Source organism: Anarrhichthys ocellatus, unplaced genomic scaffold (assembly GCF_004355925.1).
Source record: "Anarrhichthys ocellatus isolate YVR2014 unplaced genomic scaffold, GSC_Weel_1.0 scaffold101, whole genome shotgun sequence".
NCBI lineage: Eukaryota > Metazoa > Chordata > Actinopteri > Perciformes > Anarhichadidae > Anarrhichthys > Anarrhichthys ocellatus.
Window position 1 is genome coordinate 780,226 of NW_022280131.1, and position 22,129 is coordinate 802,354.

Consider the following 22,129-nt stretch of genomic DNA (forward strand, 5'->3'; position numbering starts at 1 on the left):
CCAGCTATATATTGACTGATTTGGAGATTTCAAGTCTCACCGGGAAAAGATTCTATGATTTACCAGAGGTCTATACCCAGAAGAAGATGCCTGTAAGCACTGATAACCTCATCAAAAAAGAGGAGTTGGCAAAGTGGCCATACTTGGATGGTGTTGGTGTTCCTAGCATTCAAACTGACGTGGAGTTGTTGATAGGTACCAACGCCTCCAAAATGCTTGAGCCTTGGGAAGTAATCAACAGCCATGGAAACGGACCTTATGCCATTAGGACCCTGTTGGGGTGGGTTATTAATGGTCCCGTTCAAGGATGCAGTGCTAAGTGGTGTGAGAGTGGCTACCCCGCTGCTACTGTCAACAGGATTTCCATACAAAACCTGGAGGAATTGCTGAATAATCAGTACAACCATGATTTTAATGAAAGAACATCAGAAGTCAAAATGGAGATGTCAAGGGATGATGTGAAATTCATGGAAATCATGAAACATTCAGTCAAGCTTCATGATGGGCACTGTAGCTTGAACCTTCCCTTCAAGAAAGAAGAGGTCTCGCTGCCAAACAATCAATGTGTTGCCAAGCAGCGCATTCTTGGATTGAAGAAAAAGTTTGAAAGAAATGAGAAGTTCCATCAGGAATACACCAACTTTCTCAATGATGTTATCTGTAAGAGGTATGCTGAACGTGTGCCTAAACATCAGCTGGAACATTCTGATGGAAAGGTATGGTATATTCCACACCATGGAGTGTACCATCCTAAGAAAGGAACTCTTCGTGTTGTATTTCATTGTGGAGCTGAGTTCAGAGGAAAATCTCTCAACAGTGAACTTTTACAAGGCCCTTACCTCACCAGTTCTTTGTTAGGAGTCCTCACAAGATTTAGACAGGAACCCGTGGCTTTGATGACTGATGTTCAAGCCATGTTCCATCAAGTCAAAGTGGCACAGAAAGATGTGGATTTTCTTCGGTTCTTGTGGTGGCCTGAAGGCAATCTTAAGCAAGAACTTGTGGAATACAGGATGACTGTGCATCTGTTTGGGGCAGTGTCTTCACCCAGTTGTGCTTGTTACGCACTCCGGAAGGCTGCAGAAGATAACCAGAACAGTTTCCCTGCCGAGGTAATTGACACAGTCAATAGAAACTTTTACATGGATGACTGTCTGAAGAGCTTGCCATCTGAGGAGGAGGCTGTTGAAATGGTCCGGAATTTGACAGCCGTTTGTCATAAGGGAGGATTCCATTTGACAAAATGGATTAGCAACAATCGTGGAGTATTGCTATCCATTCCAGATGAGCACAAATCTAAGAACCTGCATGAGCTGGATTTGGACAGAGACCAACTGCCGGTTGAGAGAGCCCTTGGTCTTCATTGGTGTGTCGAGACAGACACTTTCAAGTTCAAGATGTCACTCAAGGAACAGCCTCATACTAGACGTGGGATTCTATCCATGGTCAGCTCAGTTTATGATCCTTTGGGATTCCTGGCACCACTCACACTTCCAGTTAAACTCATATTACAGGATCTCTGTAGGAAGAACTATAGATGGGATGATCAGATCTCCCCAACTCTCCAACAGCAGTGGATCCAATGGTTGAGAGACCTGGAAAGAGTGACAGCATTCAAGGTAAATAGATGCCTCAAACAGACAGATTTTGAAAACCCCATTCATGGACAGTTACACCACTTCTCGGATGCCAGTGAAAGTGGATATGGCACTGTGACATATCAGGATGCAGAATAGCTACAACAAGACTCATGTCTCTTTCATGCTAGGCAAAGCCAGAGTGGCACCAATAAAGCAAGTGACAATTCCTCTTTTGGAACCTACTGCTGCCGTTCTTGCTGTTCGAGTGGACATGATGCTTAGAGCAGAATTATAGCTTCAACTTGAAAAGTCATGTTTCTGGACTGATAGTACTTCAGTTTTAAAGTATATCAGAAACGAGGACAAGAGATTCCAAACCTTTGTGGCGAACAGGATATCTACCATCCGAGGAGCAACTGATGTCTCACAGTGGAGATATGTTCCTACCACACAGAATCCTGCCGATCAAGCCTCAAGGGGATTCAAGATGGACCATTTGATGACCAACAGAAGATGGATTGATGGACCTGACTTTCTGTGGAAAGCAGTGGAGGAGTGGCCTGCTCGCAGCTTTGATTCCAACATTGCTGCTGATGACCCAGAGGTCAAAAAGGAACTAATAACCAACGCAGTGATTGTTGAAGAGGCACCAAATGCCACCCATCAACTGATAACATACTTTTCTGACTGGAAAAGGTTGAAGAGGTCAGTAGCATGGATTCTGAAAATAAGAAAAGCTCTACTGGAAATGAGTCAAAAAAGGAAACAAATGAGTCATGAAGATACAGACATGAATGGCAACAAATTGGAACAGGAAATGCACCAAATTAAAGCTGTGTTAAGGGGACAGAGTTTGACTCCAGATGATCTTTCAGGAGCAGAAAAATCGTTCCTTCGATTAACTCAGCAGGAAAGGTTCCATGAGGAATTAGAGGCGTTAACATCTGGCAAACGTGAAGTGAAAAAGGATAGCACCATTTACAAGCTGGACCCGGTTCTGAAAGATGGATTGCTTAGAGTTGGAGGGAGATTGAGTAAGGCAGCCATGCCTGAGGAGACAAAACATCCGGTCATCCTATTCAAAACCCAGCATGTATCCACTCTAATATTAAAGCACATTCACGAACAGGTGGGCCATGGTGGAAGAAACCATGTTCTCTCCAGATTACGGAGGAAATACTGGATTACAAGTGCTAATGCAGCAACAAGAAAGATCCTGTCCAACTGTGGCTTCTGTAAGCACCATAAAGGGAAGTTGTGTGAGCAAAAAATGGCAGACTTGCCTATTGAAAGACTCGTTCCTGATCTGCCTCCATTCACCAACTTCGGAGTTGATTATTTTGGGCCAGTTGAGATCAAAAGAGGACGTAACCTTGAAAAACGCTATGGAGTCATATTTACATGTATGGCATGTAGAGCAGTCCACTTGGAAGTTGCCTACTCTTTGGATACTGACTCATGTATAAATGCTTTACGCAGGTTTGTTTGTAGAAGAGGACAAGTCTCTCACTTAAGATCTGACAATGGAACCAACTTTGTTGGTGCCGAAAGGGAGTTGAAAAAAGCTCTTGCTGCTTTAAATCACAGGAAGATACAAGCGGCTTTTCTACAGGAAGGAATAAAGTGGAGCTTCAACATACCAACGGCTTCTCATCATGGAGGTGTATGGGAGCGCATCATAAGGATGTTTAGACGGATACTAACATCAGTCTTACATCAACAAACCCTGAGTGACGAGGGATTGCATACTGTTCTGTGTGAGGTCGAAGCCATTTTAAATGACCGCCCTATCACCAAGTTATCTGGAGATACCAATGATCTAGAAGCTCTTACACCCAACCACCTGCTGACAATGAAAAGAAAACCAGTCTTACCACCTGGAATGTTTGAGAAGACAGACCTCTATATCAAAAGAAGATGGAGACAAGTACAGTACATCTCCGACCTTTTTTGGAAGCGCTGGCTAAAAGAATACTTGCCTTTGCTACAGGAGCGCCAAAGGTGGAGTAAGGAGAGACGAAGTCTTGTTCCGGGAGACATTGTACTTGTTGCAGATGCTACAGCTCCACGTAGTTCCTGGTTACTCAGAAAAGTTCTAGAGACCTATCCAGACAGGAAAGGACTGGTGCGATCTGCATGAGTGCAAACCAAGACTAGCACGCTGGACAGGCCAGTGACCAAACTTTGTCTTCTACAAGAAGCTGAAACATAACAAAGTTATTAGTGACCTCTTACCCTTAGGAGAATTTGGGGTTTTTGTTTGTTTTGTTTATTCATTTTATTATGGATTTATTGGCTCCATTGTATAAATATCTATTAAATTGTTTATGCCCTCCTGCCATTAACAATTAGGGGCCGGTGTGTTGGAGCCAAAATGTAGTTTTTGTTGTTTTCTTATGTCTTTGAGGGAAACATGGGGTGTGTACACATGCAGTCCTGACATTGAACAGTGGGTGGCACCTTAACCTAAATGTGCATATATGCAAGTGCCTGGTAATGAGGATCAGGTGTGTGTGTGGACGGGAAGCTAACAGTTTTTGACCGTGTCAAGGTGTCGTGTCAACGAGTCGTGTCAAGGTATTGTGTCCATGTAAAGTATCCTGTATTCTGGTACGGTGTCAATATGTATTTAAATAAAAGGATCAACAGATCTAAAGAAAGACAGCGCAGTGGACATTAAATGTTTGTGGAACACGCGTCCGAACAAGTTCTCCCGTTCGCCCTCCAGTGGCTTTAAAATGGATATTTGTTAAAGTCACTACAAATGGCATTGCGCTCCACAGCTACTGCACCTGTACTCTGTAGTTCTTCAGTGCCTCCAACAACGTCACTGTCACATCACTGGATGAAGGAAGACCAGATTTTGCAGCTGCCCCCCAGAGACATAGAGAACATCTGCAAGAACTACAGGCATTTTTCACACTATGTGTATTAAAAAGAAAATAGTACTCAACTACTTCCTCCTGTTTGAGTAGCATTTGATAAAAACTACAGTGGCCAGGTGTTGGAGGACTGAATCTTTTTTTCTAAATGGAACAATATATTTGTGTTTTTACATTTTTTATCCTCAGTAGGAACAAACTGTCCTGGGATATCAGGGTAGCAAAGGGCATTTGTGCACGGAAAATCAACTCACGGACGCAAATAACATGCGTCCATTACTAACTACAAGGCCGCCCCACACAGCTGTGACAGCGATGCCTTCCTACCGGAGGCACTGAATGATTACTATGCACGCATCAAAGCCATGAATGACACGCCCACCAGAAAGACTGCACACACCCCCATGACCAATGACTGCTCCGCCAAATATGACTCCAGTCATCATATTATTCATTATTCATAGATAAAACAACACGAGTGGACCTCATCACCAACTATGAGACAGAGGCGAGGTGGAATGGCTGGCTCTCTGGTGTCAAGATAGCAACATGTCTCTCAACCTTCGATGACAAGACAGAGATGCCACGCTGCCCACCTCCCTCTTCTCATGAACAGATGGAGCAAGTCAGGAGTAGCAAGTTTTTTGGTGTGCAGATTGCTGATGACCTCAACTGGTCATGCAACTGCACCCCCCTCACCAAGAAGGCACAACAGTGTCTTCAATGCCTCCATCGTATGAGTCCATCATTGGGACCTCTCTGCTCCACGGACCATGGTACGGAGTGTGGCTGCAGAGGTGCCGGTTCACCTCCTGGGCACTGAACCACTACCTTCTACTGCAGCACATTGTTTGTATGTACTGTACTGCACTGTACACAGATGGATGAAAATAAAGCCTCTCTTATCTATACCTGTTTCTGTAATTCATATGTATTTGTTTCTTTCTTTTGTGTCTGCGATCAAATTTGATATCAATCTGTTATTTGCTCCATCAGTTAAAATGTACGGTATATGTGAATGCAGCAAATAGCACTCAACCTTAAACCACTGCATATGTTTGCATACAAACACACATATACACACTATTTCCCTTGAGATCCATCCATTATTCTGCATGGCCTCCACCGTACCCCTCCCTCTGTCCCTCGCATCCTAACACCCCACCCCCCACCCACACAGGGGTTGCTAGGGCCCTGCCTCAACTACTCTGGTATCCAGGATACGTTGAACACACTCTGAATCCTGATTGGCTGCCAGCTAGGCAAGGGTGGGCACACAGAAAAGAAAGGAAAGGAAGGGGAAAAAAAGAAAAGAGGGTGCTCCGGGTTGTTAGATGGATGGCTGAGACCACACAGCTCCAGGCAGAGCACCGAGCTCCATTTTAGCAGGAATTCTTAACGGAGAGAAAACGTGGGCTGAGACGGAGGACAAAAGAACCGGAGAAAGAACAAATGGCCAGTTGGATTAAGAGGTAGAAACATCTGAGTAAATGTAGGCTAGAGAGAGAAGAACGAGCCGGAAAAACAAAGGGACGGACGGATAAAAAGAAGAGGGAGGGAAAGACGAGGAGGCATGAGCGCAAGCCAGAGAGATGCAGCATCCTGTCCTCCGTCTTTTATCCTGACAGCCGACCGAAAGATAGAGAAGAGGAGGCAATAGAAGGTAGAAAGAGAGGGGAGGTGCCTGTTCCTAAAAGAGGAGAAAGGGAGTAAAGGAGGACAGGGGTGTTGGGGAGGGGGGCTGGGGTGCTCAGCACGTAGGCTAACACACAAGTAGCTTCACTGCGTGCAGATTCATACACACGCTGACCCAGCCTCCACTGGCAGGCCGGGGCGACGCTGGGCATCGGCAAGGTGGCAGGAGAAGCAGAGGAGGCGACCGCCGGAGCAGAGCGGAGGAGGAGAGCGGCACCAGAGGACGACGACGGAGATAGTCGAGGAAGAGGACAAGGTGACGCGGTGTGGTGTGGAGGCTCGGCGCTGAGGGAGAGACGACGGGGGAGGGGCAGCGGTGCCGAGGAGGAGGAAGAGGAGGAAGCCACGGGACTGATGGCTCGCGGCAGTGGCTCAGGGAGGTGGAGCAGGCAGAGGTTGGGATTCTTTAGCACCATGCTGCGCTGCAACCTCCCCCCAGAGACACAGAAAGTGGTGGTATTCCTCATCATGATGCTGCTCATCATCATCAATGTGGTGCTGATGTTCCTGCTGGCCTTCCAGTAGAACACACACACAGACCAACACCCTCTCACACAAACACACACCTACACATCCATTCTGCATGGAAGAAAAGACCAGATAAACTGATACAGAGAGGGACCGAGGAGCAGAGGAGGACAGAGCGGGGCTGCTGGGATTGATGGGTGTCCAACATGGCAGAAGCAGAACACAGGTACAACCCGGAGGAGAGGGAAGATCATTTTGTGTGAAAATGGATGAATTTTGTGTCATCAGAAACATGAACATGTAAACGAGAGGGTTTGCTGTATATGAGAGATGGACCCTGTACAGGGTGCGTTCATCACCTTTTTTTTTTCTCATACCTCTACTAATATCCAGATGGTTTGATTTGTACGGTCTCTGTGTTCAGTCTCTAGTCTATCTTTTACTATTTCTCAACAAATTCCATGAATCAACAATACTGTCTGACTTCCCTACCCTGTCTGTGGCTCCTATGCCCAAACCCATTGGTTCCTACTAGTTACGTAAATATTTCAAAACCTCTCACGGAGATATAGTTTCATTTAAGAATGAAGCTCAGCAATTTCCTTAAACAGCTGGACAATGTAGTTTTAAACTAACATCACTCAAACTGCAGGAAATAGTACATTTGTTGGGGACTATTTTCAGCAGCAGGAAGAATGTTGAACTTTGATACACACAATACTTTTAGTCATACATTGTTGTAGGTTCTGCACATGGAATTTGTTGACTGACAGTAATAGACTGAGAAATACAGAATATTGCCAACCTTACCATAACCATAAACATACGCCTTGGCAGTTTCAACAAAACTGAATAGACAGGGTTGGTTTGAACTGGTCACTAATTTAATGCCATATATTATAATATGATATTAATATAATATATTTAAAATATCAACATGTTATGACATGACTGCATTTACCATTTTAGTCACCATAGTACCCCCCCCATATTTTATTATCAACTAGCATTCATTTGTTTGTGTACTATCTTTCCTCTTGAGGTTTTACAGTATTGCAGTACTACTTATTATACTTGCTGTTGTACTTGCTACTTTACACTAGCCACTGAGAATTCTTGATCTAGTGTCCCAGTGTTCTTTATTTTCTTGTAACATTCACTAAAACCTCACACCTCTGACACAGGTATTTGTTGTTGTCAATGAATTTTCCAAGATTACATGTAGGTAATGTAGCAACAGGTCTGACAGTTTAGCTAAATGAGGGCTCTAACATTTTTGTGGGGCTAGTCTCCAGGTGTTCTCACAGTGGGCTGCTTTAACACTTGGTAGATAAAACATTGATTTCTACTACGTGACTCGTCTTTCCCTCTCTTCTCTCTCACACCTGTCGTAATGCTCCACATGTTCAGTATACAGTAGTCACTGGAGATGGTATTACTGGAGAACAAGAAGCAGTCACGTTAAAATCCAAAACAATATCAATCACCCACCTCTCTTAAAATTGTCTGTGCTCCAGGTCAACCCTTTTCATAGGATGACAAGACGCAGCTTGTTAAATGTGAAATAAAGAAGCAATTTGTATGTTCTGTAGCCTTAGTACAAAATTACGTGATTATTAAAAAACAAATGTTGGGGGGCCTTTAGCCAAAACTGAAGCCTAAGCGAGAGAAAAGTGAATATTGAATGAAGATTCAATAGATGGCCTGAAATATGTTCATGTTACTCTGTACAACTGTAACATTCAGCAGATAAGCTAATGCTATCTCACAACTGTGTTTCTGTGTCTTTGTTTTGGACTCTCTTAGTGTTAAGAAATCACTTAGTGCAGCTTTAAAAAACTGATGAAAATGTATAAATTTACTTTCTCTCCTTTGGTAATTGACTGCAGGGGAAACACCACTCTGCTACGTATTGTTTCGCTCTTCACCCCTACCCTGTCAACACATTGTCACCCCAACATGTTATGATAATATTACCGCGCCTTAGTCAATGCTCCTGTACTTTAAGCTATGACGCTCTACATTCAAAAAAAATTCTGTCTTCTAAGGAGGTTAGGTTTAGGCAACAACTAGGTTTACGAGTGTGGCCTGACTAAAGCTTTGTTGATACTCGTGCATGGCGCCATAGCACGAGCCTCCGCAGACAGCGCGCAAGCTCCGAGCATGAACGGAGGCGTTTATACTCTATGGCAGCGGTTCCCAAACGTTTTAGGCCACGCACCCCCTTCTAGATCCCGACTGGGTTCACGCACCCCCAATCCCCCATACCTTAAAAAAAAGCAACAGAGCCTATTTATAGCCGCATCAAAATCGGACCAATGAGAGAACAGTTTGCTCGCGCGTGGCGTTTGTTTACAAGATAAAAAACACAAAAAAGACAAAAAACTTCCTGCACCTTGCCTTCGAAAAGGTAACGGACGTACACCAGAAGATTGGCCAGATTAGCCACATCTGTAGACTCGTCTACTTGCAGAGAGTAAAACTCACTCTTCTTCACGCAACCGACTAATGTAGCCAGGATGTCTTCGGACAAAGCATCGATGCTGCGCGACACAGTGTTGTTGGACACCGGGATCACGTCCAACTTTTTTGCTTCTCTCTCTCCAATCATACATTCCACCATCTCTTTGGCAGCTGGCAAGCACACGTCTTTGGCGATTGTGTGCAGTAGCCCCTTTCTTGCTATTCTGTGACCAGATATGAAGCCCGTAGTGCGTTTTTTGTAGACCCAACACATGAATGAGACTGCAGTTGTTTTGGGCTGTTTTGGAACTCCTCCAATTTCGATATAAAAAATGTAAGGGGCTTTTGACTTGTACTGGCAGGCTTGGTGTTCAGGTGGCGACGTAAATAAGAGGGCTAGCCAGAACCTCACTGCACTGTCTCCTAAAAATTACGTTCCCCCAAAACTAAAATGCATTCTCAATTACGTTTGACCAAAAAAACGTTTGACTTATTACATTGACTTATTACAAGTACATTTCTAATCAACATTTTAACACTTTAACATGTTTTTCCCTCTCCACCACCGCCTCTCCTTCTCCCTATTACGCAGTCAGAATACTACCACAATACGCCGCCTGTCTCCGGCAGAAATGCGCTCATCCACGCACGGGAACAACACTGAGTTGTCGGCCGAGATACCACCAAAACACCCCGCCTGTCTCCAGCAGAAACGCGCTCATCCAGGCCGAGCAACGAGGAATATTACGCGGCTACAATACCTCCACAAAGGCCCGCGTGTAAAATCCGGGAGTAACCGTGACTCTCTTAAGGGTTAGGTTTGGGTGGGGACGTGGCTTCCTAGTGGAAGTATTATGGTTAGGGTTAGATGGATACAAATAAATAAAATATACCTCCATAACACCCCGCCACTCTCGGCTCATACCTCCCCAGCAACGAGGCACATCACCCGGCCACAATACCTCCAGAATGTCCCCCGGGTGAAATCCGGGACTTGGTTTTATGGTTCCGAGTGGCGGGCGCTCACCCGTTGGCGCCGGACGCGAGGTCTCCAGCCGCCCCCGCCGTGAGGCACTCCATCGTCAGGTCTGTCAGCCCTCGGAACAGGCCGCGGGGCAACAACTTGTGGGTGGCGGGGGTATAGGCGAGGCAGATCACAGAAAAATAATGAAGAGTATGGCAAAGATATGTTGATGAGAAACGTAGTTGTAATACGTCAAACACAAACGTAATCAGGGAGAAAATACGTTTATGGTCAAACGTAATTGAGAATGCATTTTAGTTTTGGGGGAACGTAATTTTTAGGAGACAGGACTGCACCATTAGACCACCATTACATTTTTCCTCTCGCGCACCCCCTAGAGGCAGCTCTACACAAGTACCACACTTTGGGAATCCCTGCTCTATGGGCTGTGTGCTGCAATATTCTCTGAAACGTCAGAGGGCGTACAAACAAAATAAACTTTGAGGAATAAAATAGACAACGAGTGTAAAAAAGGCATAAACCAATCTACAATGACGAGGAGGGATTATAATTATCTATAAACTCATATCTCATACACTACTTTATTATGAAGAAAACAAAGGTTGAATATCCTGTAAACGATTTGATTTGACTGCAAAATATTTATTCAAATTAAGATTTTTAAGACTAAACCATCTCAAAAAGAATTAGCCTTCTTTGTATAATCCCTAGACATCTAAATAGTGTTTTTATCAGCAAACTATTTGGGACAGTCACATGATCGTGTGTGCCGTAATTACTACTCAATTAATCATCAATTACTTGTTGTGACGACAGTGCTAACCACTACACCACATGACTAGTGAGTGTGACACACAAGTTAACATTTACTTCTAGTTTGGTACAGGACACAAGCAGTGTTTGACCCATCTACCACTTTCCCACCGCTGTGTGAACAATCTTTATACGACATCAATTGCTTTGGGCGTGTAATAAGGACGCATGTGTTTGTACCGTAGTTGGTGGCAAGCCCGGTGCGTCGCATACACACACTAAAGAGTGCCTCTGTTGCAGTATTTGACGCATTGAGAATGACAACAGGTTGACCCAGAGCTTTTTGAGGGCATCACTTGAATTTACATGACTCAGATATGAACTAAACCCAAACTCTTTGGTTTGACCCTGAAAAATAACCAATATCCAGTTGGGACCCCTCATCACAGACATCGTAAGTCTGTGAGCTGTGAGAAGTTCAACCGGAGTGTCTTTTCCCTCTCAGATTGTTTCACTTTAATACAATGACTGGCCTGACAAGGTGAAATTACTTCAAAGACTCAATAAAAGCTAGCTATTTGTATTGTTGTGGCATAGAGTACATGAAATAAAATATTTTATTTTCACAGGTAACATCCAGGACTGATGTGTTTATGTAGATGTGCCCAGAAACAGCTGCCCTTGAGCCCATCGGCCAGAAGAGACCTGACCCACACTCAGCTGCACACATTAGAATCAGGGGGCACAGCTGCTTGTGTGTGTGTGTGTGTGTCTGTGTGTGTATTAGCCATTGCTGTTTACGATAGTGACACTTGTGCTCTGTGAGCACTGTCATGATGCTTGACCCGTTTACAACAAACTGTAAGCAGCTGTCTACTATCACAACATTTAATGAGAAGATTGTGTTCTGTCGTGTAGTCAAAGAGGATTCTAGAGAGAAGGGCAGCAGAGAGGCAAGATGATGTGGGTGTGTTGCCTAGCAACAGCCATATCGTCTGTTTCCTCATCGCCATGATGGATCAGTGGAGCTACAGTAAAAGCCAGATAGCAGACAGGAAAGTGAAATGTCTTTAACAACACTAGTGACGGTGTGTGAAAAACGTCCAGACTCTCTGGCCTGCTGAGAGGAGGGGTGGTGGGCTGATGTGGTTCAGCAGGATATCTATTGTCTCTGCAGGAATGAGAGGCTGAGCACCATAACGGATGGTGTCTGTAGAGTATGGGCCATGTTGATGCAGTGAACCTGGCAGTGTGTACGAGGCGGTGTGAAATATGACCACTGTCGTGTCTTCATCAGTAACACTGGCTCTGTCTTCTTCTGGTCTTTCTCTTTGTTTGCGTCCTCGTCCTCTGTCTCTTACACTTCCTTTTCTGTATTTCTGTCTCAGTCTACTTTCACGTTAGCTTCTCATTGGTTTTTTTCATTCTACACCATGAAAGCCTTGATCATAGCTTAAAGATGAGGTTTAAAGGGGCCTGCCCTTAAACCATTCTTTACTGGGTCCCACACCCATATTTGATACTAATTCCATGGAGTGCACACTATGCACCAATGTTGAAAGTGCCTTATTTTGGCAGTTAATGGGCTAAGTGAGTTTTTTTACTTAAAACTATGCCATTTCCCATATTATTGGACCATTATTTTTGATATACAGCTTAAATACAATTGTTTTGATTATTACACATTTCCTTACTTATGAACATTTAATTAATGTTTGCCCTGTGAAATCATATTCTGTAAATCAAAAGAGCAAATTATTTTTCATTAATTATATTTATTATATTATATATTTATATTTAGGGGCGACTGTGGCTAAATGGAGAGGGTCGTCCTTCAATCAGAGGATCGGCGTTTCAATCCCTGGCTCCGCTAGTCAAATGTCGAAGTGTCCTTGAGCCCCAAAATTGCTCCCGTAGCTGTGCCTACAGTGTATGAATGTGATAGAATCTGATAGGCAGGTGTCACTTAGCCCCTACCATCAGTGTGTGAATGGGTGAATGATGACAAGTAGTGTGAAAGCGCTGTAACAATTCACCTAATTATATTAACGTAAAAAGGGCAAAGTATATACGCTAAAATTAAAGGGCACGGGCAGATCTCAATTGGTCAGGTATACAGACGTCTGACTGCGTAACAGTTGAAGGTACAAAAAAAACGCGGAAAGGTCTACTCTATTATTCTACTCTATTATTCACCATAAGGACAGACCACATCTAACTGTAATGCAGAGTTAATTTCTCAGAGCCGACAAAACTCTTCTACAATCACAGAGGCCATACGACGGAGTGGAACTGACCTTGATGATATGACCTGTGTGTAAGATTGGTGGAGTGCCCTTTTAATAGTGTCCATTAAGGTTCCTATGGGTGCTTCGAAAGCAATTTTGCAAGTCGTGTTTAGGTTCACTACATGCATCCAGACTGAAACATCTGGACATCCATCTTCCCAAGTATGAATGATGACTGTGGAGGTCCTTTGGCTTTTCATCCAGCACCCCATGAGGTCTACGTTGTGGCTAATTAGTGATATGTCTCACAAACTATTGGATAGATTGTCTGAACCAAATCTCAGGACAGTCAGGATGAATCGTAATAACTTGGTGATCCCCGGACTTTTCATCAGATCAAAATTTTTGCTTGTCAAATACTTTACTAAGAAAACATTCCCATCAGTCTCAGCTTTTTATTTTCATAGCATATTTCATTTAATCAAGATGGCGCCTTGCCAGTGGCAGCCTGTTGCACCAGCTCCCTATGTGTTTTAATTTTTAGTCTTTAATTCACTTTTTTCCTCTCTTCTGTTTTGTTTTTTCTTTAACGTTTTGTTTAAGTGACGGTCAGGCAATGGGCCGTAACTTTTTTCAACTTTTCTACTGGCTTTTCTGTTACTTTTTTCCCTCCTTGTAACGGACAGCCACGCACAATGGACTGGGGGCATTGTTTACTCTCGTGATCAGCTGATTGCACTGAGTGAATTGCTGCTGCTGCACTTTGCGAGGCCTGAAATCCCGGAGGAACTGCGGAGAAGACGTCGGGGTTACAGAGCTGGCGCTAAGCTGAAGGCGAAGAGGAGGAAGTATAAACCTTTGGTACCAGTGATTCTAATGGGGAACGTGAGGTCCTTGGCCAATAAGACAGTTGAACTTGGTGCACTTGTAAAGTCCCAGAGGGAGTACCGCGAATGCAGCATCATGTGTTTCACCGAGACATGACTGCACTCACATTTCCCGGACCACAGTGTGACTGTACCCGGCTTCAGGACTGTTCGGGCGGACAGAGACGTTGTACAGAGCGGTAAGAAGAAAAGGGGGTGGGATTGCAATGTATGTGAACGAGAAATGGTGCAATCCCAACCATGTGTGTGTGAAGGAACGTTTCTGCAGCCCGGACAATGAACTTCTAGCCATGGGGATGCGTCCTTATTATTTGTCGATGGAATTCTCATCTGCCATTGTTGTTGTGTACGTTCCTTCATCAGCTGACGCGGAGGCAGCAGTGAGGCAGCAGTGGACACCATCCACTCTACTGTGTCAACATCCTGGTGCATTTTTGGCAATTACTGGAGACTTTAACCACTCCACACTGGATAAAGCTCTGCCAACCCTTCACCAGTATGTTAACTGCCCCACACGGAAAAATTAAACTCTGGACCTACTGTATGCTAATGCCATGGATGTATACAGTGCTACTGCCCTTCCCCCCCTTGGTAGGTCCGACCACAACTTGGTCCTGTTAACCCCAAAGTATGTTCCTCTGGTGCAGAGGCAGCCTGTGACCACCAGGACTGTGAGGAGGTGGACACAGGAAGCTAAAGACGCCCTGCAGGACTGCTTTGAGTCCACGGACTGGGATGTGCTGTGTGGACCACATGGGGAGGACATCAACAGCATGACGGACTGCATCACAGAATACAATACATTCTGTGAACACACCACCATACCATACCATTAATCTGTCTATCTATCTATACTTTGTGTTTATTGCTAATTAGGAAATGTTAGCATCCAAACACAATAAACTAGGTTGGTGAACGTGGTAAATATTATGGCTTCACCATAACATCAGCACGTAAGCCTTCTGACTTAAGTATTATTTAGCGTATGTTCCCTGATTGAAAATCATGCCAATGTGGTCCTAGAGGTCAGAGCAGCACAATGAACAATCCTTCAGTCTCACCTCCCTTCACATACTTTGTCAACCTGTGGGAAACAATGGCAAAAGAAGATAACTGGTTAAACTGAGAAGGTTTGAACCCTGTGTTACACTGAAATTGTTTAATGTTACCTCGTCATTTTCGTGGCTGGTTGTTGACCCTTGATATTCATGGTTTGACTTAAAGTGCCCCTGTTACAGCCATGACCCTTCTGGTGCTTCCTCTGCAGCTGATCAGTGATGGCAGCGTGGTGTATGCTGAGGCCCTCTGGGACCATGTCACCATGGACGACCAGGAGCTGGGCTTCAAGGCCGGTGATGTCATCGAAGTAGTGGACGCCACTAACAAGGAGTGGTGGTGGGGTCGCATTATGGACAGCGAGGGCTGGTTCCCTGCCAGCTTTGTACGGGTGAGACAAACTGAGTTGCACTGTTTGATTAATGACTGCAGCTGCTGCAATACTGCCAGTATTTTCAATGGATCCTCAGCATGTTATGTTATGTTATCACAAATGGGTACACAAGTCATTAATAACAACTTTAAAGATGGTAGGCTAATCAAAATGGTTATAATAATAATAATCAAACCCTTATTAGTCCCGCAGTGGGCAAATGTATTCTCTGCATTTAACCCATCCCTAGTATATAGGGAGCAGTGGGCTGCTGAGCAGTCAGGGGTTTAACGTCTTGCTCAAGGACACTTTGGCACAACAGACGTAGTAGCCAAGGATCCTACTGCCTACCCTCTCTACCCCATGAGCCACAGTCGCCCCCTCTTAGATCACTAGCACAACAGTAAACCAGAAGCTATCACAAAATTGGAATTGCAGTTCACATTCATGTGATTTTTATGAAGAGATAATTGAAAATAAAAGAACTGCACAGGTAATTGCTGGGGGGAACCAAAAGTCTTCCTGGGGGTTTAATAGTTACTTGTGTCCTCCTCAGTTGCGTGTGAACCAGGATGAGCCCATGGAGGAGTATCTGGCGCACCTGGAGGAGGCTCAGGCTGGAGAGGAGAACCGGGCAGGTCTGGGCTTGTTGCTGGGACCTGGTTTACCCTGCAAAGAACAGATGAGGACCAACGTCATCAATGAGATCATGAGCACAGAGAGAGTCTACATCAAGCACCTGAAGGACATCTGTGAGGTCTGGATTAGATTATGTTTAAACATGATGTAAAACAATTAATTTATCGATACACTTATACACACATTTATACACTGTTACACATCAGCTTTAATTTACCCAACCGTTTACCATCACCATGGAAAAATTATCTTTTCTGATTGGCTGTCAGGTCTCAGGTCTTGGTATGGGCTTACTAGCAGTGGAGCAAGCAGCTAATGCCTACATGGGTTATTGTGTGTGATTTCATGATGTATTTATTCATATGTTGTGTTCCATGTCTGTTCAGCATGATCTGATCCCTTTTCTGTTTCCTTCAGGGTTACATCAAACAGTGCCGCAAGAGGACAGATATGTTCACTGAAGAGCAGCTTCGTACCATCTTTGGCAATATTGAAGAGATCTACCGATTCCAGAAGAAGTTCCTGAAAGGCCTGGAGAAGAAATTCAACAAAGAGCAGCCACACCTCAGTGAGATCGGTTGCTGCTTCCTCGAACATGTAAGCTGAGTCAGAACCGGCCCCAGGCATAGGTATAGGCCAGGGGTTGGCAACCTTTACTCTCCAAAGAGCCATTTTGCCCTATTTTCCACCAAATAAAATTTGTCTGGAACTGCAAAAGCTATTTCATACCACAGCTTATACAGTTTTATATATAGTTATATTATATAGACAAAAACTATAGTTTGTTGTATTTATTAAATTATAGAACAAGAATAAAGACAATTCTTGACATTTTATTGTTATTTTACCTGTTGTCAAACTCTTATGAAGAGGAGAAAAAAAATACACCGGCATGTGTAGGCCTCCATTGAGGTCAATTAAACACAGAACTATGCCTTGAGTCCTCCCCATATTTGTGGAAAATAAATAAAATTACTTTGAAATAAATTGGTTCTGGGCAACAATTACAATTTTGAATCGCGATTAATCGCATGATTTTTCTGCGATTAATCACGATTAATCACATTGTTATGCGCAAAATTCAATGACGAATTCAAAAGTAGTCCATTGCACACTTTTATTTTAAAAGTACTGCTATACGAACAAAAGTGCAATAACATTTGGCTTGCAAACACTTTACACAAATAAGGTTATTTTTAACAGCAGTATTCCCTTTACACAGTAACAGTTAAAATATTTGTTGTATATTATATATATTTTATGAAATCAACACAACAAAAAAAGTAATGTGTGTTGAGCCACTATAATTGATTGAAAATCGAAAATCTTCCCCAGATTGGACTGCTTAGTACTTGTTGTGGAAGTCCCAGATATCAGGAAACTAAACACCATCTTGTCTGGTTCATAACAGTCCGGAGGAGCTCCGTGGATTTTATCGAGCTGTATTCACTGTGTCTAGCAAGCCACACGTCGGCTGTTTACTACAGCTGTATGAACACAAAACAAACTGATTTTGCTGTGATTTAACTGCAGTAAACGGACAAAAAAGGGACCCCGAAATAACTACGTAATGATGCCGATTTGTAAAAAGTCTGAATTCATGTTTTGATAGTTCTCTCCACAAGACGACAAGCAAATAACTTTTAAAATACTTTAGAATGGAGTCTGGATCGATCGGTGCTAGGCTATGCTTACATTATAGCAGCTCCATCAACACTCAACATAACGTCATCTAGGCATAAATACGGCATTGTCTATTCATTGTTTGTACCATATAGTTTACACACACACATTTATACACATAGTTTGGTCCGATCTCCACTAATATGAGGTATCGTACAGCTCTGGGTGAACACAGACGGATACAGTATTTGTTTCCTGATTCAACATCAGGACGTCAGTGATGACAGGGGGAGCATCGCAACGCTGATAGGCTATCGCGCAGCAGCGCCCACCCCAAATGCTCTCATTGGTTGAGACGCGTGATGACGCCCATCCCAAGCCAATACTGACTCCTGTGACCCATTGTCTGTCTGTATGTGTATTCAGAGCCAGTGAGCAACGGACTTTCAAAATAATAATATATATTTTTTTAAATGCGTTAACGCGCGATAAAATACTTGTTGCCGTTAATTAATTAATGCGTTAACGAGATAATACCGCGTTGACTTACCCAGCACTAAAATAAATATATCATATAGCTGCAGAAGTGAATTAAACACAGAACAATGCAGGTCTATTTGGGTCCTCCCCATGTTTGCGGAAAATATATTAAATAAAAAGTAGCCTACATTGAAGTAAATATCACATATAGCTGCAGCCTAATATCTTAAAAAGAGTAAACATAAAAAATAGGCCAGTTTGTATTTAAGTACGACTAAAGTGCTTTTCAGTGCGCTGTCATCCTCTTCTTTTTTTTTTTCCTCAGCCACTTACAGCCATCAACCGTCATACCTGAACATAAAAACACAACTGCATCAGTTCAGGATCTAAAATAAATATTTTTTTCCAAAATAATAGCCTATTAAAATATAGTGTTCTCACCTGTTTAATGTGATTTTTGTTTCTGGACATCGCTGTATCGCTACATCAGGGCTGTAAGATGTGACTTTGACCTTCACACAGAACTGCAGGCTGTCATCTGTGAGGCGGGAGCAATATTTCGATTTTATGTAGTTCATGCTTGAGAAAACCTGCTCGCATAAGTACGTTAATCCAAAAATGGACAGGACTCCAAATGCATACTTCTAAATGTTCATGTAAGTGTCGGGAATGGCATTCCATGTTTCAAACACAAGTTTGTCAGGTTTGAGGAGGTTTTCAATATTGCTCCATTTGTGCTCTCTAGCGAGGATGGCCTTCTGATGGGCAACATCTTCGAGATCAGCTGTCAGGCTTTTGTACTTGGACACCCATAAGTCTTTATCAGCTATGTCCGCCAGTTCAATTTCTAGATCAGGTTACTCCCAGGAATGCGAACATGTTCAGCTGGGACGGGTCGATGTCCAGGGGTGTGACGGGGAAGGATAATGTGCTTTTTTCCTCCCTGAACTTGCTGAATCTTTTCCCAAATGCAGTTTGTATTCCGATAATTGCACGCTGTAAATATTCATTCATGCGATTATTTTTTTCTCGGAACTCTCTCAGGGAGGGGAAGTGAGAGAGCGTGCCTCTCTGTACCTCTCTGACAAACACTGTCATCTTGCCCTCAAACGCCAAAACATCCTCCAGCATCTGCAGAGCCGTGCCTCCCTTTCCCTGGACACTTTTGTTCAGCATGTTTAAGTGACTTGTCATATCTACCATGAAGTGCAACTTTTCCAGCCAATCTGGATCTCCCTGCTCAGGATAGGTGAGGACTTTGCTTTCCAGGAAGACAAGCAGTAAACCGTTTCAGCACCTCTCCCCTGAACAGCCACCGGACTTTGTTATGCAGCAGGAGATCTGAATATGCGCTATCCACTTCTTCCAACAACAAACAGAACTGTCGTGGTTTAACCCCTTTGCCATTATTTTGTTCACTATCTGATAACAAGGTTCATCACCTCCATACATTCCGGGGGAAATGTGACATCTCCTGACTCATCACAGGTGATTGAGAATGCTGGAGCTGAATTGATGTCCTCAATTTGCTGACTGGTGATGTTTGTTGCCATTTTAATGGACCTGTCCTTAACGGTCTTTGCAGAGAGAGGCATATCTCTTGATTTTCTGAACAATTTCACCTTTGTTTTTGAAGTCCGAGAACAGATGCTCAGATACTTTATTGAACGATTCTTTTATGTATTCTCCATCTGTGAACGGCTTTCCACACCTTACTATCTCATGAGCTGCCACAAAACTAGCAGCAGTAGTTGAGTTTGGAGACCTGATCCACTTCGTGAAAGTATATTTACTTTGCTCAATTTACTGCAGCAGTTGAGAAATCGCTATTTTTCGCTCATCTCCATCTTGATACTTTTCAGCAAATGCTGTGTGCTTGTTCTGGAAGTTTCTTTCAACATTCGATTTGTTAGTTGTTTGCTAATTTCTCGCCACATATCAAGCATTCAGGTGAATGCTAGGGCCCCATCCAACCATGAAATCAGGGAAGAAAACAAATCTGAATTTATAACTTTTATAAACTACTTTTAATATTACTAGATTAATACTTTATATATTATTTTGAAATATTTAAAAAAAGCCCACAATAACATAACTACGCAGCCCATTAAATGATAGGCCCTCTGGAGTCCAGGAAAGAAAAAGAAGAAAAGAGGAGGAGGAGGAAAAAGGTGCAGAAGACAATGTGATGATTGAATAGTTTTATCTATTACATAGTAGTTACCATTGAAGCAGAGTGCTACTAGCATACTTCGGAAGAAAGTCTGATCTCCGTAGCTTGATCTCAAAGACATTAGCAGTTTCTGTGTAAGTGTATGAACACTATGATTGGTGGTGGAATTGGCTGCAATGCAAGCATCACCAGCTAAAATCTTGCCCAGGTCACCAAATTGGTTAGGGCCGGCTCTGAACTGAGTCCCTAACTCAGTCAGAACATTTTGATTAAAGGTTTCTGCATAATTCCACTTCACATTGCTACATTATCACACCTTGTTCGCTTTGTTTTCCAAAACCATCAAACTAATATTTCAATAGTTTATGAACAATGTTCTTACAGTAATGGGAGTGCATACCTTTTTACTCTGTCTACCCAATTATTTTACATGCTTCTAACCCTTTATCTTTCTGTTCTTTATGTATAGCAAACAGATTTCCAGATCTATTCAGAGTATTGCAACAACCACCCCAATGCTTGCGTCCAGCTCTCTAAGTTAGTGAAGGTCAACAAGTACGTGTTCTTCTTCGAAGCCTGCCGACTCCTCCAGAAGATGATCGACATTTCCTTGGATGGCTTCCTACTCACTCCAGTTCAGAAGATCTGCAAGTACCCGCTGCAGCTGGCTGAGCTGCTCAAATACACCAACCCACAGCACAGGTAACTGCAAACTCTTATTAATGTGTTCCTGCAGGGAAGGTTTTCAGGAGATCCATTAGTGCACTTGTTATTCTTTCCTCTAGATAATCGCCAGCTCTCATTGATCAAAATGGACAGATGCATATCATGAGATGCATATGACAGATGAATGCATATCATTGATTGATAACCATCTTTTTTTGACATTGGAAACAATAGTTTAACCCCAAAATCTTAAGTCAAGCTCCGTTAACGAACTATATTTTACTTTTTAACAAAGTATCTCGTGGCATCCCAGTACATGTTTGTGTTGCTTAAGATTCTGTTTTCACAAATTACGGCACCCTCATTAAAGCATGGAGCTGCTGGTATTTTATGTTTTCTTCCTGTCAACAAATTACATGAAAACACCAAAAGTCTCTTAATACTTTTAGACTTCCCTACTCTGCCTGTGACTTTCTTCCTCCTGAGGACGTTAAAAATATATAGTTTCATTTTTTTTAAAGGATCAGTAATTTACTAAGACAGCTGCACACTGTAGTCTTCAGACTGTTACTTAAACAGGAGGAAATTGTGCATTTGTTGGGGACTATTTTCCAGGGTGGATTAATCCACATTTGGTGCTCTAGTGAGTTTTAGTGGTAGCAGGACAGTGTGTGGGATTGATCAAAATAAACTACAGTGTGTGTGTGTGTGTTCATGGTGATGAAGGAACAACATTGCGACTCATCAATGTGTTTTTAATGGAGCTCAATGGCACAGAGGAAAGAAGAGATATTAGGCTGTGATACATACACATAATACATATTAGTGGGATACATTCGTGGTTGGTTTGGTCAGACTTATCCTTGAGCTTCACCTTCACACACCGACTGCATGTCACTTTCTGTACATTAGGGACTACAAAGATGTGGAGGCAGCCTTAAATGCCATGAAGAATGTGGCCAGGCTGATCAATGAGAGGAAACGGCGTCTTGAGAACATTGACAAGATCGCCCAGTGGCAGAGCTCCATAGAGGACTGGGAGGTCTGGCAAGAAGCACATTTGTTCTGAAATATTCGCTGACTTCATTCTAATACACCGGCAACAGGGATGGGTAGCAAGTAATAGCTATTTGTGTGTGTGTGTGTGTGTGTGTGTGTGTGTGTGTGTGTGTGTGTGT

At 43.2% G+C, this 22,129-nt stretch overlaps 1 protein-coding gene across 6 annotated transcripts in view; it reads left to right on the forward strand.

The window, feature by feature from the left end:
- The window catches only part of arhgef4 (Rho guanine nucleotide exchange factor (GEF) 4), a 129,157-nt gene that overhangs the window by 92,415 nt on the left and 14,613 nt on the right, over positions 1–22,129 (forward strand). For 5 of the 6 annotated variants that reach the window (XM_031875986.1, XM_031875985.1, XM_031875989.1 and 2 more), the window contains 5 exons: positions 15,209–15,388; positions 15,927–16,127; positions 16,427–16,606; positions 20,755–20,987; positions 21,864–21,993. In XM_031875986.1, the coding sequence (XP_031731846.1) occupies positions 15,209–15,388; positions 15,927–16,127; positions 16,427–16,606; positions 20,755–20,987; positions 21,864–21,993 (924 nt within the window). Of the gene's footprint in view, positions 1–5,660; positions 6,852–15,208; positions 15,389–15,926; positions 16,128–16,426; positions 16,607–20,754; positions 20,988–21,863; positions 21,994–22,129 lie in introns of those variants that run through there. The other variant, XM_031875991.1, reaches the window with a different exon arrangement.